Source organism: Elephas maximus, chromosome 20 (assembly GCF_024166365.1).
Source record: "Elephas maximus indicus isolate mEleMax1 chromosome 20, mEleMax1 primary haplotype, whole genome shotgun sequence".
Lineage (NCBI taxonomy): Eukaryota > Metazoa > Chordata > Mammalia > Proboscidea > Elephantidae > Elephas > Elephas maximus.
In genome coordinates, this window is record NC_064838.1 from 63,383,115 (window position 1) to 63,396,278 (window position 13,164).

At 41.3% G+C, this 13,164-nt stretch overlaps 1 protein-coding gene across 7 annotated transcripts in view; it reads right to left on the minus strand.

The window, feature by feature from the left end:
* The window catches only part of CFAP20DC (CFAP20 domain containing), a 269,312-nt gene that overhangs the window by 62,117 nt on the left and 194,031 nt on the right, over positions 1–13,164 (minus strand). For 6 of the 7 annotated variants that reach the window (XR_007514517.1, XM_049863557.1, XM_049863555.1 and 3 more), the window contains 2 exons: positions 11,241–11,444; positions 1,141–1,202 (listed from right to left, as the gene is read on the minus strand). Coding sequence is in view for 5 of the 7 variants with exons in the window: in XM_049863557.1 (XP_049719514.1) it covers positions 1,141–1,202; positions 11,241–11,444 (266 nt within the window). In the remaining 2 variants the exon portion in view is untranslated. Of the gene's footprint in view, positions 1–1,140; positions 1,203–10,575; positions 11,445–13,164 lie in introns of those variants that run through there. The other variant, XR_007514516.1, reaches the window with a different exon arrangement.

The window sequence follows — 13,164 nt, forward strand, 5'->3', positions numbered from 1 at the left end:
AAATATTGCTTTTCCTAAACAGTCTGCAATAACGAAATTGTTCTATACTGGCGAATTACTCAGATGCTAATGACATTTTCGAAGTAACAAAAGTTTTGAAATTACAATAAAAATATCCATTTAAATGCATATAAGCCATTTTGATCAATATAAAGGCACAGGTTATGTAAAAAAGATTTAGACAGAAAATGTACAATACTTCAAATGCAACAGAATAATAATGAATATAACTAACACTTAAAGAGAGCTGACCATGTGCTGGGAACTGTGCTAAGAGTTTTCCATGCATTAGCTCATTTGAGCCTCACAAAAGCACCATGAGGTAATTACTATCTCTACCTATAGATGAAAATAAAGAAAACTGAATTATTCTGAGTTAAATGACTCGCTCAAAGTCCCAAAGCTAGTAAGAAGTAGAGATGCTATTTAAATATAGGTAGGCTGTTAACAAAAAAGCCCTGGTGGTGCAGTGTTAAAGTGCTCGGCTGCTAACTGAAAGGTTATTGCTTTGAACCCACCAGCTGCTTCTCAGGACAAAGGTGTGGCATGGCAGTCTGATTCTGTGAGGATTTATAGCCTTGGAATAGCTACGGGGCAGTTCTACTTTGTTCTATAGGGTCTCTGTGAGTCAGAATTGACTCAACAACAACAGGTTAGCCTGTTAACTCGGAGTCTCTGGGTGGCGCAAAGGTTAAGCGCTTGATTACTAGCTGAAAGGCTGGCAGTTCAGACCTACCCAGAAGCTCCTGGGAAGACAGGCCTGGCGATCTGCTTCTGAAAGGTGACAGCCTTGAAAACCCTGTGGAGCACAACTCTTCTCTGTACACATGGAGATGCCAGGACTCCATGAATCTCTGTACACAGGGAGATGCCAGGACTCCATGAATCTCTGTACACATGCAGATGCCAGGACTACATGAGTCTGAATTGACAGGATGGCAACTAACAACGTGCCCATTAACTACTACAGCACAGTCAGAAGGAGAAGAGTAGACTGAACTAAAGCTTCAGAGGAAAAAACTTTGGAAGCTTTTTAGAAGTTTTGGGAAACCAGTTCATGAAATCAAGAGAAATGCACATTGAATCTTCTAAATAACCCTTTTTTTAAAAAAGACTATTTATGTTATTCATGGTTCTTACCGGGGGTTAGAAGGAGAGGGTGGATTCATTTCTTTCTGATAGTGACGACCTTGGTTGACGGGCTGCAAGACAATGAAAACATTTGTGAGTTTTAATGTAGCACAATCCTCCTTACACATACCTTCATCCAAACTCTCATTCCTGGTGCTTTCTCCTGAGCAACAATCCACAAGAAGGGGCTGGGTTTACAGAACAAAGGCTCGCTGGGAGATGCAGCAAATAAAGAGGGGTGAATGAGAAAAAACAGGAGTTATTTTAACGGCCAGTCACTGGACTCAAGAGCATCTGTGATGTAATAAAAATTCACGTGTTAGAATCCTCCTCTCTGTGGAATTTCTATGCTGTTAACATTGCTTGATATTTCCAGATACAGCAAAACAAAACAAGACATTCCGTGGAACTAATGCTGTGTAGCAAGTGTCAACAGTATCCCAGAGACTCAGAGATACAGAAAATGTATTCATGTCTCAATGTTAGTAAGCGCACAAGGGTCACTTCCATTACCATTAACGAGAGTTACACATGTAAATCTCAGGCCAAGATGGTGATTTTCCCCAATTATATAATAAAACCTCAGGCATTAATCAACGAACTGAAAAAGGTGACAGCATTACCTAATACAAATGTGAGATCGCAATTATTCTCCTCAACAAGAAACCTTTAAGCTGCTATTTAAAAATACAGTGAAACAACGACATCCCACGTAGCCTTAAACACTTGCCTCCGATAGAACTTAATTTTTTTCCTTTGCTCTGTGAAGGGAGAAATTCCTCATATCTGACACAAATTCTCTTTTTGAATATCAGCTCAAAGTATTTTTTTATGTAGTTAACAACCATGTAACTCTAACATGAAAATAATTTTTAATATTCTCATTTTTAATTCTATTTATTGCATGTTGGAATTTGGTATACATTTTGGAATTGTACTCAAAGGACTTCAGTTACTTCCTTACCCAATGGGGTTGGTGTTAAGGCTTTCTTAAAATAAGGAATATGTACACAAGCAGGAAAGCAGTGTAGCATTCCTGCTTGTGTACATATTCCTTATTTTCCTCATATTCCTTATTTAACAAGCCCTAAAATATTAATGATATGGGTGATGGGAATTCTTCAGAGTAAACTGTCTTCCTCTATAAATAATCTCTTGGAAGCATTCCTTTAATTTAAATCAAACACCCTGTCTGATAATCACAGTCACTTAGCTTGACTACCTGTGATGCACCAGGAATTTAAATGTGCTCAGATACTTTGGTAATTGAACCAATATCAATGCATCACCATTTCAGTAATAAGAAACAACAGCTGGGAGAACAGTGGAGGGAAAAACATGTCATAAGACATATTTGATCTCACTAGAGAAATAAGACTTGCAGTAATTTGCAAGTGAAATTTAGTTCTATGATTTAAGGCTATATTATTTCACGGCAAAAAAGAAATTAGCAAGCAAAGGGCCTAACAGGTTCTCTAGACCAACTCACACTGGTGCAGAAATACTCCCAATAATGAATTCATTGGTATTCTTCCAGTATTTCAGCTGTACTCAGGCCTCCACTGAATGGATCTCCGCCTACTTATTTTCAGAGGCATTTCTACAACTCTCTAAGCACCACAGTCCTGATATTCGGCCAAATTTCCATTTTCTTAATATTATACCATTAATTTTAGTTATAGCCATCTAATTCTATTTATTCCCAATGACTCTCTACATCCCTTGGAGAACAGAATGGTTACAGATTCCTATCTGTCAGTGACTCAGCTGTCACTCAGGCACACCACACAGACTGGCACCTTTTCATCATTGATCATGTTTTTATAAAGCAGATTCAATGATACAAAGAGTAAAAAATTAAGAAGACAATTGAAATATTCACATCACCCTCATTTTTAAGTGTTAGGAAAAAAAAAAAAAACGGAAAGGTGAACTGAAAAATTCAGTTAATACCTAGCTCCCTAACTTACTTTTTACTTTTGAACACTAGCTCTCAGGTTATTACCAAAAATCATTACATTTAAAACGCCATATATAATAACCAAATTAAATAACAGCATGACGAGGCAGACCCTCCTGACTTGTAAGTGTAAAGAAATCCTGCGAATGACTCCTGTTTTGGAGTGGGTGCCAGACAAAAGTGGGTGGCTCCCGATTCCCTTTCTCCATATATGTCTCCCAATTTCATAGGCAGGCTCAGGGCAGGAAAGGATTGTGGCAATGATGCAGCTGAAAAACTCCTTCAAGACATTTCGGCTCCCAGAAGTTTGCTTTGATGCTTTGAAAGGCCAGAGCTTTCACGTGGGCAAGGTCTCCCTGGTTTCCTCAATGCACATCAGAAAGAATGAGAATGTGCCTGATAGTTTCTAAAAGCCCTGTGAACACAGGGGGACCCATGTGACCAGCTGTCTGGAGCCAGATGTCCCCATCCACAAATGGATATGCTTCTACACACACGCAGCAGTAAACCTATTTCTAGGTAGCTAACGTTAACGTTCTGTGAACGAGTAAGAACAAAACAAAACAGAAAAATAAATAAAATTTAATACTTTCCACTCGGTTGTGGAATTCAGCCACATCTACATAATTCCACAAGAAGAGGCAAAAGGGATGGCCTTTTGATCTACGAATAACTACGACAATAACAGTAATAGCAGTAACTGATATTTATTGAGCGCTTACTCTGTGAGAAATTCCTCACAGATGTTATCTCATTTGATCCTCACAGGAATCCTAGGAAACAGACAGGATTAACAACTTCATCTAACAGAAGAGGAAATTCAGATTCCAGGTGTTAACCCAAGGTTATGCCAGCCAGGGAAGAGTGAGGCCGGATTTTGAACCCAGGCAGTCTGACTCCACAGTTCACCCTCTAACCACTACATCACAGTGTTTCATACAGCTAGGGAACTCACCTAGAGTGGTGAATTCCTAAGGTTTTGAATAACAAGCACGACGAAATCAGTTCAGTTTATGGCAGGAACAGTAATAATAAGAGTCTTGAAATACATTTATTTGAAATATATGACTAGACCCTTACCATAAATTAAATTCATTTGATTTCATTCTCATGTCATCATTACATATTTAAAATTAAAGAAAATAAGTTTTGCTACTTTTCTAAATTTTGAGCGGACACAAGACATACTAGGCGGTACTCTGAGAGTAAGGGAAGTTATTTCACGGGTGACTTGCAGAGTCACTAAACACAGGGCAACTCGCACATCTCAGTATCCCCTTCTGACGGCCCAGGTACCACACTGGCTGGGACCACTTTCCATCCATCATGTCTGCAGCTGTGTAGGAACAGCTGCTCGTCTGATTTACCTGCAGCTTAGCCTGATCAACTCCTACCTTTATGGCTCAGGAGGATTGAAAGGAAACCCATTACGCCCAAAGAGACCTGAGAAGTTAATGAATCAGTGGATCAGAAAAAAATTAATACCTATTAACTATGAAGAGCCTAAAATGGCAACATATCATATACTGGGGACACAGCATCCAGAAATGGTCACGTAAAACGCTGACAGGCTGTTGAGCAAAGAAATGGAGCAGGTTTTAGAAACTGGGGAACTCGTCCTTTTGGTGGCGCTGTTGTTATACACTAGTGCCAGGAAAAGGGCCCTCAGGGACTATCCCACCACTGAGCAGAAGCAGCTTTGCTTTTTTTCTGTGACCAAGCTGCCAGAAATTTTGAGATGAGGGAGAGAAGTGAAGGCTAAATAAAAGAAAGAAAAAATAAATAAATAAAAGAACAGGGGATAAAATAATCCTGCCACCTTAAAAAGTAAATACAATATTTCTGTGTTGTTACATCAAAACTAGGAAAATAACAATAATGTTTCAAGGTTAATCAAGACCATAAATAACTTGTCTGAGAATCTCACCATATGATTACAATGTTATTAGGTGCATCTTGCCTGGTTTTCCTCCAAATCTTATGCTCTGCAATGCGCCATGTTGATGGATGCACGCGGGGAGCTTGCTTTTCTTGCTTTTTTTTGCAAGCTGAAGAGACTTCCGTGCTTTGAGATTAAATATGAGATTAGGTTATGGGAATTCTTAACCGAAGGAATGATGGCTTTGGGGCATTTGCTCACTGAGTATCAAACACATTAGACATGTTTTTTTTGAACCTAGGTTAGAGGCAGGACGGAGACATAAGGAAATGCTAAGAGTTTGTTTGCAAACCTCTGGGTGGGCGGTGTCAGTCTGGGTTTCAACAGTTAAGAACCTATCAAAACAAGTAACACAGCCCTCAGTGGTCTTAAAGAGGGAAAATGTTCTAGAAACCTTTCCTGATTATTCAAGTGATCCTTTGAGGAGAATAAGCTTGCAGGGGAGAGGGGAGCAGCAGTTCCCAGTTAGCCTGAGCCCATTCTGCCAGACATTGGGCACAGACATAGCAAGCACTCATTTAACCCTCGCAATACCAGGAAGAGGAAGGCCCTTCAACGAGGCCCATCTTACAGTTGGTCATGCCAGGAAACAACAGCTGGGATATGAGCCCAGGTTGGCTGAGTCTACAGCTCGTATTCTCTGGTCTCCATATGAAGCAGTGTCCATTAAATACCTCTTCTTTTCCTTAAAAAGCACACATACACACTCACACCCCCGCCACCAGACATGGCTTCATGCTGTTGTCAATCAAAATCCCTCACCAAAATTAAATTCACTTAAAAATACATTATAACCAACTCCTAGCTGCTTCATGAGCAGCCTAGAGCGCAGTTGTTGAATAAATCTCATGAGGGCTACTCCTAACAGAAACTCTCCAAAATTGATTACTTGTAGCCTGGTTTCCACAGAAGTTGTAAAGTATTGTTTTAATTGAATTTGGTTCTAAGTTAGAAACTTTGAAAAATTTGTCTGTCAAAGGCTAATGGATTTCTCGGTGGGCTTGATTTATTTAGCAAGAGATGCCTACAAAAGCCAATTTGCTATGAGAAATATGGTTACATTTAATTACACCTTTAAATGACTAATTTATTATGTCTAAACACTTTTTAAGCAGTACATATTACTCTGAACTGTACAGATGCTGAAGAAAGCTAAGGAATTAAAGCTTGCAGTAAACACAATAGATTTTGCTAAAGACTTGCATTTTACTCGGCATGGGTTTGCTGGTTTCAGACTGCAATGTGTGTGAAGCTGTTAGGTAAAGACGCTAAACTGAATGTGACCTGCCTAAATCTCCTTTTCTCACTACTGGTCTTCAGGCCCTGCCTAGAGGGAGATTTTTCCTTTGCGTGCATATTTAATATCCATTTATCAAATATTGAATATAAAATATTTCTTGTATTATACAGGATCTACTTAAGCAAAGCAAAGTTGATGTTTATTTTGGAATTTTGACCAATATTACCTTATTTTAGGGTAAAAAAGGAATTTAAAAAATATTGATTGATTCATTCAACCAATGACTGACAACCAGCAGTAGTTGAGTGTTGACCTCCTGCTGGGCTCTGTGCTTAGCTTGGAAGGTACAGAGAAGGCTGAGGCATGGTCCTGTCATCAAGGAGCTCACAGTTAGGTCTGGGTGACCTTGACAAAAACAGTTATTTGATATGGTAAATGCTACAGTAAGGCTCACTGAAGATAATGGGAACCTAGAGAAGGAATAATTCTGTTCAGGGTGGGCTGAGGTTTGGGGAGGGTTTCATGAAGCAGTGACATTTGTGTTGTACAAGTAGGGTTGTTCTAGGTTGAGAAGGGAGATGGAGGGGCACTCCAGGTAAAGTAAAGTTCTGGAGCAATGGCATGATCTGAAAAAAAGGGCATGGCTCAGCTAGTGATGGGCAAGTTGCACGGTGTAGTTAAGGTATACAGTAGTTCTACTTCACATCCAGAATGCTCCTTAGAAGTGAGGATGGCAAGACTACCCCCCACCCCAAAGACTTAATTCTCCTTTTCAGAGCCTGAAATTCCTTTTTCCCTCTTGTCTACCTGGTAAACTTGCACTCATTCTTAAATTCTAGCTTAACTGTTGCCCTCTCTGTAAAAGTATCCCTGAAACCAATTGTCGTCATGTGCTGTTGAGTCAGTTCTGACTCATAGTGACCCTGTAGAACAGAGCAGAACTTCCCTATAGGGTTTCCTAGGCTGTAATCTTTATGAGAGCAGATTGCCAGGTCTTTTCTCCTGTGGAGTGGCTGGTGGAAACCAATAGGTAGAATTGATTTCTCACTCTCTACTATTCTGATAACTATTCTATTATCACTTACTAACCTGAGTTAGAGTGAGCTGTTTACTTCTCTGTTTCCCTCCAAACAGTGAGCATCTCAAGACTGGGTAGCACCTTATTTGTATCCTCACCACTCAGCACAGTCCATAGCATATTGTAGAACTCAAATAAAATATGTGTGGGATGAATTCATGGGAGACACACAAGCAAACTTGGTAACAGAGTGTGTAGAAACTTATCATGGAGATGTTCCTAGCTCCAGCGGCAGAAAGAAAGGCATGTCCTTCCCAATGAGGCCTGGGGAAGGGCTACAGAGACTTCAGAGCTAAGCTTTGAGGGATAATCCGGTACAAAGATAGGTACACAGTGCGTTTAAAGAATTACATCTGGACTAACGCATGGAGTGAAAGGTGGGCAGCAATGAGAGATGAGGCTGGAGGGAGGGGGCAGGTCCCAGATCATGAGGGGCCCTGTATGTCAAACTAAGGAGACAACGGGGAATCACTGAAGGGCTTAAAGCAGGGAGGAAAGAAGGTCAGATCTGGGCTTCAGAAAGCTCACTAAGGGTAACAATAATAATGGTAACTAACCTTTATTTATTAGATGCTTATTTATGTTTCAGACACAGTGCCATGTATTTTACAAGGTCATGGCTTCAACTTGGCAGTTGGACTTCAGAGTGTTTGCTCCTAACCACCAGGCTATAGTGCTTGGATGGGAGGCACAGAGGTGTCAGGAGACTGTTAAAGGAGTCTGAATGAAAAATAAAGTGTCAGGCCTGTGGCCTCAGGTAGGGAAGGCTAAGAGAAATAAAGCAGAGAATTCTCAGGATTTGGAGATCAACTAGATACGGGGATTGAAGGAGTGGGAGATGTGAAGGTATCTTCCAAATTTCTGGCTCGAATACCAGGGTGGGCAGTGGCGCCACTCACTGAAATACAGGGGAGGAGGGTGGTAAAGAGGAAAGACATGAGTTCAGATTAGGCATGTGGAGTCTGCAGTGGCCCTGGGAAACCCAGGTAAAGATGCCCAGTAGAATTCAGAATTCAAGAGAGAACTTGAGTTCTTGAATTTGAATATTTTATTGGATGAAGGAATGAATGTTCTATCAAGGAAATTATGGAGAGCTAAGAGAGTACTGGCTGTGTGCAAAGGGACCTGGAGTTGATGACATTTTTGAGATTGTTCACTCTCCAGTGGTATTTTCAGAGTATGGAACAACTGATAATACTAAACATTTCTGAATAATTTTGAATACTTTAGAAATACTCGGGTCTATGCTCTCATTTCTTTTCATAGATGCCTTAAACTATGATTATTTTCAGGATATTAATATTAAAATAATGTTCTGTTAAGACCCTTCAGTTCTCAAAGGATGGTGAATATATTTGAGCAATACCTAACTCATTTTTGAAATATCACTGTGATAAACAAAATGATGAGTTCATTTCTTCTTTTTCACTGTCCCTGTACAACATCTAAAGAGAAAATCATGTGCTCTCAGAGAGATCACGATGGTGCTTGTAAATTGCTCTATTTAAACTCTATATCAGCAACGAGATGCAGAGTTCATTAAGGAATGCAATTTTCCATTTGGTGATATTTCCAATTTTGGAATAGATCAAATTTGATGCAATACTAAACATAATATCTTATGAATACAAAGGTAGGTTTCTCAATATTTTCTGTCTAAAAAAAAATTTTTTTTTAAATCTCTCGTTTGGTAAAAGAGAGGGGCTATTGAGTTCATTGCCAATGGTGTTATTTTTGGCTGTATACTTTTAGAGTAGAATAGTTGTCATGCAGGAGACCTCAGTCCTTGCCAGAACAGGACAGTGATGAGAACGCGGTATCCAGGGCAACCAAGAGTTCAGGCTTTTCAGTCCACAAATAATCATTCCTCAGCTTGCCCTTTGTAATGTTGGTCTCTGAGCTACTTCATGACAGAATGAGCTCGATCAGGAGGCCACCGTTCTCTTTCTTGCTTGTGGTTTAAATGACTGCTGAGGAATATTTGTTAGCAAAGGCAATGTTTCAACTCCGATGCAAATAGCATTGGCAAAAATCTGCAACTGACTCTTGTGTTCTTAGCTCTGGCTATGAGAGTACTCTGAGTAACTGGAACACAGGGATGGGTGGATACTCGTTGGCACCAAGGCTGCTTGAGGCCATATGTATGCTTGATAGTTTTGTGAAATAAGTACAATTAATGTGAGAGAAACCTGGGGAATGAGTAAGGAGGGGAGGGGGGATAAAGAATACTAATGAAAAATTATTATTTTTTTCTTTATATCTCCTTACAGCCAATTTGAATTCTTCTTTTACCCTGAAGACTTGTAAGCTCTCTCCAGAGCACAGAAATCTCACCTTCCACTGGATACCTGTAGTGCTCATTTGACAATTGAGTCACATATCAAGAAGTCACATATCATGGTGGTTGGGAGCTCAGACTTGGTGTTAGACAATGCTATATCTGGATCACTTTATTAAGGAGCCTCAGGTTTCTCATCTGAAAAATGGGCTCTAATAGTGCTTACCACACAGAATAGCTATGAGGAGTAAATTAGGTAACACATGTAAAGCACTAAATGCCAGGGCCTGTGAGATTTCCAAGACCTACAAAAATGTTAGAGACTTGGAAAAAGTTGGCTTTAAGATACAAAAAGAAAACTGCAAAATCAAAATTAATAAATGTTTAAATACCTAAAATATAACTTGTTCCATTGTCAACTGCGTATTAACTTTTATGTAGTTATATATAAGCATGAGTCAAAGTAACACAATTCTAAAGATCCTTTCAAAAACTGTACAGCAAAAAAGCTATATTTACTGTTGGATAAAAGTATATTTTAATGTTTGCTATGGCACTGAATGTGGCCTATAAGTAAACATTCCTTGGGCCTACGGAGCTTTTAAAATGACTCTAAGTACTTAAAAAATGGTAGTAATAATTACCATTACCTTAATAATCATCGGAAACCCGGCTGGCTTGGTGGTTAAGTGCTATAGCTGCTAACCAAAAGGTCAGCAGTTCGAACCCACCAGGCACTCCTTGGAAACTCTATGTGGCAGTTCTACTCTGTCCTATAGGGTTCATTATCAGTTGGAATCGACTCGACAGCAATGATTTTTTTTTTTTTAATAATAATGATATCATAATTCTCTGTGACATTTCCTGTACTATACCAGACTGTTTATGCTTTGACTTTCCAATTAAACCATAAGAGTCTTGAGGACAGTATTGTAGAGAAGGGACTGACCTGACCAGGTGTAGAAACTTGGTCTCAGACTTCCATTTCTTCACCTGAAGAGCGGAAGACTCAGAGCTGCTCCAACTCCTCTGCCAGGTGGCAGTGAGGATTATGAACCATATTTAAAATGCTCTAACTCTGCAAACACGCGGGAATATATGTCTCTGAAGCACCCACAGCACCTGGCACGGCCCCTTAAGCCCATGGAGGTGTCCATAAACATCTGGTGACTTCTGTAGAAAGTTCTTTTCTCTCCTGATAGCTAAGCAATACTTAGTGTATTTATAGTCTTTTCCTTTCTGTTTGTTCATTCATTATTTAACAATAAGCCCCCTCTCTGTGTTGGGGCCTGTGCTAGGAGATGGGGATACAATGGGATAGCCAGAGCCTATGGTAAAATCATTCTTTTTTTTCTTCCCGTATATGGTTTTGTACATCACCATATTGCTAACATACATCTTCTGGAGGTAAATAAAAACATTTAGGAAAAGACAATGTCACCTCCTAATTTCTGTCCCCAGTTCTAAAACACGGTCTCTGGATGGGCTCTGAATGTTTCTCTGGGGAGTATTCTCATTTTGGTCCTGGTTTTCCCAGTTGAGGCTGGGCTTTGTTAGAAAGACGCTTGCTCCTCCCCAAGGCAATAAAGCAAAGATGCAATGCCTGGCACTCACAGGTGGCAGGCAGGAGTTCCAGGTGGCTGTGTCGTCACTGCTGGTGCTTATGCTGACATTACAGTTGTCAACCTGAGATGCACTCAGGCCATGGGAAGCCCCAGTCTCCTCCAATTCTTCATTCTGCTGCCGCCGTAGGCTTGCCAGCATCTCCAACTCGGATTCACTCATCTGGCTGGGCTGATAGTTTCTACAGTCATATTCCTGACCAGGAGGGAAGAAAATGACAGTGCAAAGGTCACTTGGCCTTTCTTAATTTCATGGGCTACCATCAAATGCCACCCCTCTGCCTTAACCCTTTCCACAGCTCCCCACTGACACAGGCTCAGATCCTTAACATGCCATCAAGTGTCCCCTACTCAACTTGCCCCTTTTTCATCTTGTTCCTTTTGCTCCTGAAATGGCAGCCATACTGTCCTTTATTAAGGTCCTCTGAAACATGAAACTTGTGTCTGCCTTAGTTCCTGTGCATGTATTAGTCCCTGTGCGCTGCATTCTAGCTGAGTCCTCAGTTCCTGGTATGTACTAGTCCCTGTGTGCTGTGTTCCAGCTGAGCCCTTAGTTCCTGTGCGCATACTAGTCCCTGTACGCTGTGTTCCAGCTGAGCCCTTAGTTCCTGTGCACGTACTTGTCCCTGTGCGCTGCATTCTAGCTGAGCCCTTAGTTCCTATGCACGTACTAGTCCCTGTGCGCTGTGTTCTATCTAGCTGAGCCCTTAGTTCCTGGTATGTACTAGTCCCTGCACGCTGTGTTCTAGCTGAGCCCTTAGTTCCTGTGCATGTACTAGTCCCTGTGTGCTGCATTCTAGCTGAGCCCTTAGTTCCTGTGCATATACTTGTCCCTGTACACTGTGTTCCAGCTGAGTCCTTAGTTCTGGTATGTACTAGTCCCTGGGCGCTGTGTTCTAGCTGAGCCCTTAGTTCCTGTGCACGTACTAGTCCTCGTGCGCTGTGTTCCAGCTGAGCCCTTAGTTCCTGTGCACGTACTTGTCCCTGTGCGCTGTGTTCCAGCTGAGCCCTTAGTTCCTGTGCATGTACTAGTCCTCGTGCGCTGTGTTCCAGCTGAACCCTTAGTTCCTGTGCACGTACTAGTCCCTGTGTGCTGTGTTCTAGCTGAGCCCTTAGTTCCTGTACACGTTACTAGTACCTGGGTGCTGTGTTCTAGCTGAGTCCTCAGTTCCTGGTATGTACTAGTCCCTGTGTGCTGTGTTCCACCTGAACCCTTAGTTCCTGTGCACATACTAGTCCCTGTGTGCTGTGTTCTAGCTGAGCCCTTAGTTCCTGTACATGTACTAGTACCTGGATGCTGTGTTCTAGCTGAGTCCTCAGTTCCTGGTATGTACCAGTCCCTGTGTGCTGCGTTCCAGCTGAGCCCTTAGTTCCTGTGCACATACTAGTCCCTATACACTGTGTTCCAGCTGAGCCCTTAGTTCCTGTGCACGTACTAGTTCCTGTGTGCTGTGTTCCAGTTGAGCCCTTAGTTCCTGTGCATGTACTAGTCCCTGTGCACTGTTTTCCAGCTGAGTCCTTAGTTCCTGTGTATGTACTAGTCCCTGTGTGCTGTGTTCTACCTAAGTCCCAGCCATCCTTCATGTTCCATATTATGTGTCACTCCCTCAAACTGGGTCATCCCTCTAGCATGTGCTCTCAGAGAATCCTAAGGTTTTCATTTTTAGCATTTATCATAATTAAAAACCACTGCTGTTGAGTCGATTCCAACTCACAGAGACCCTATAGGACAGAGTAGAACTGCCCCGTAGAGTTTCCAAGGAGCGCCTGGTGGATTCAAACTACCGATCTTTTGGTTAGCAACCATAGCCCTTAAACACTACGCCACCAGGGTTTCCTAAATTACAGGTATGTAATTGTTTTTGGTGTTCACAGGTGGACTATCAGTTCCATACAGGCAGGCACTAGGACTGTCT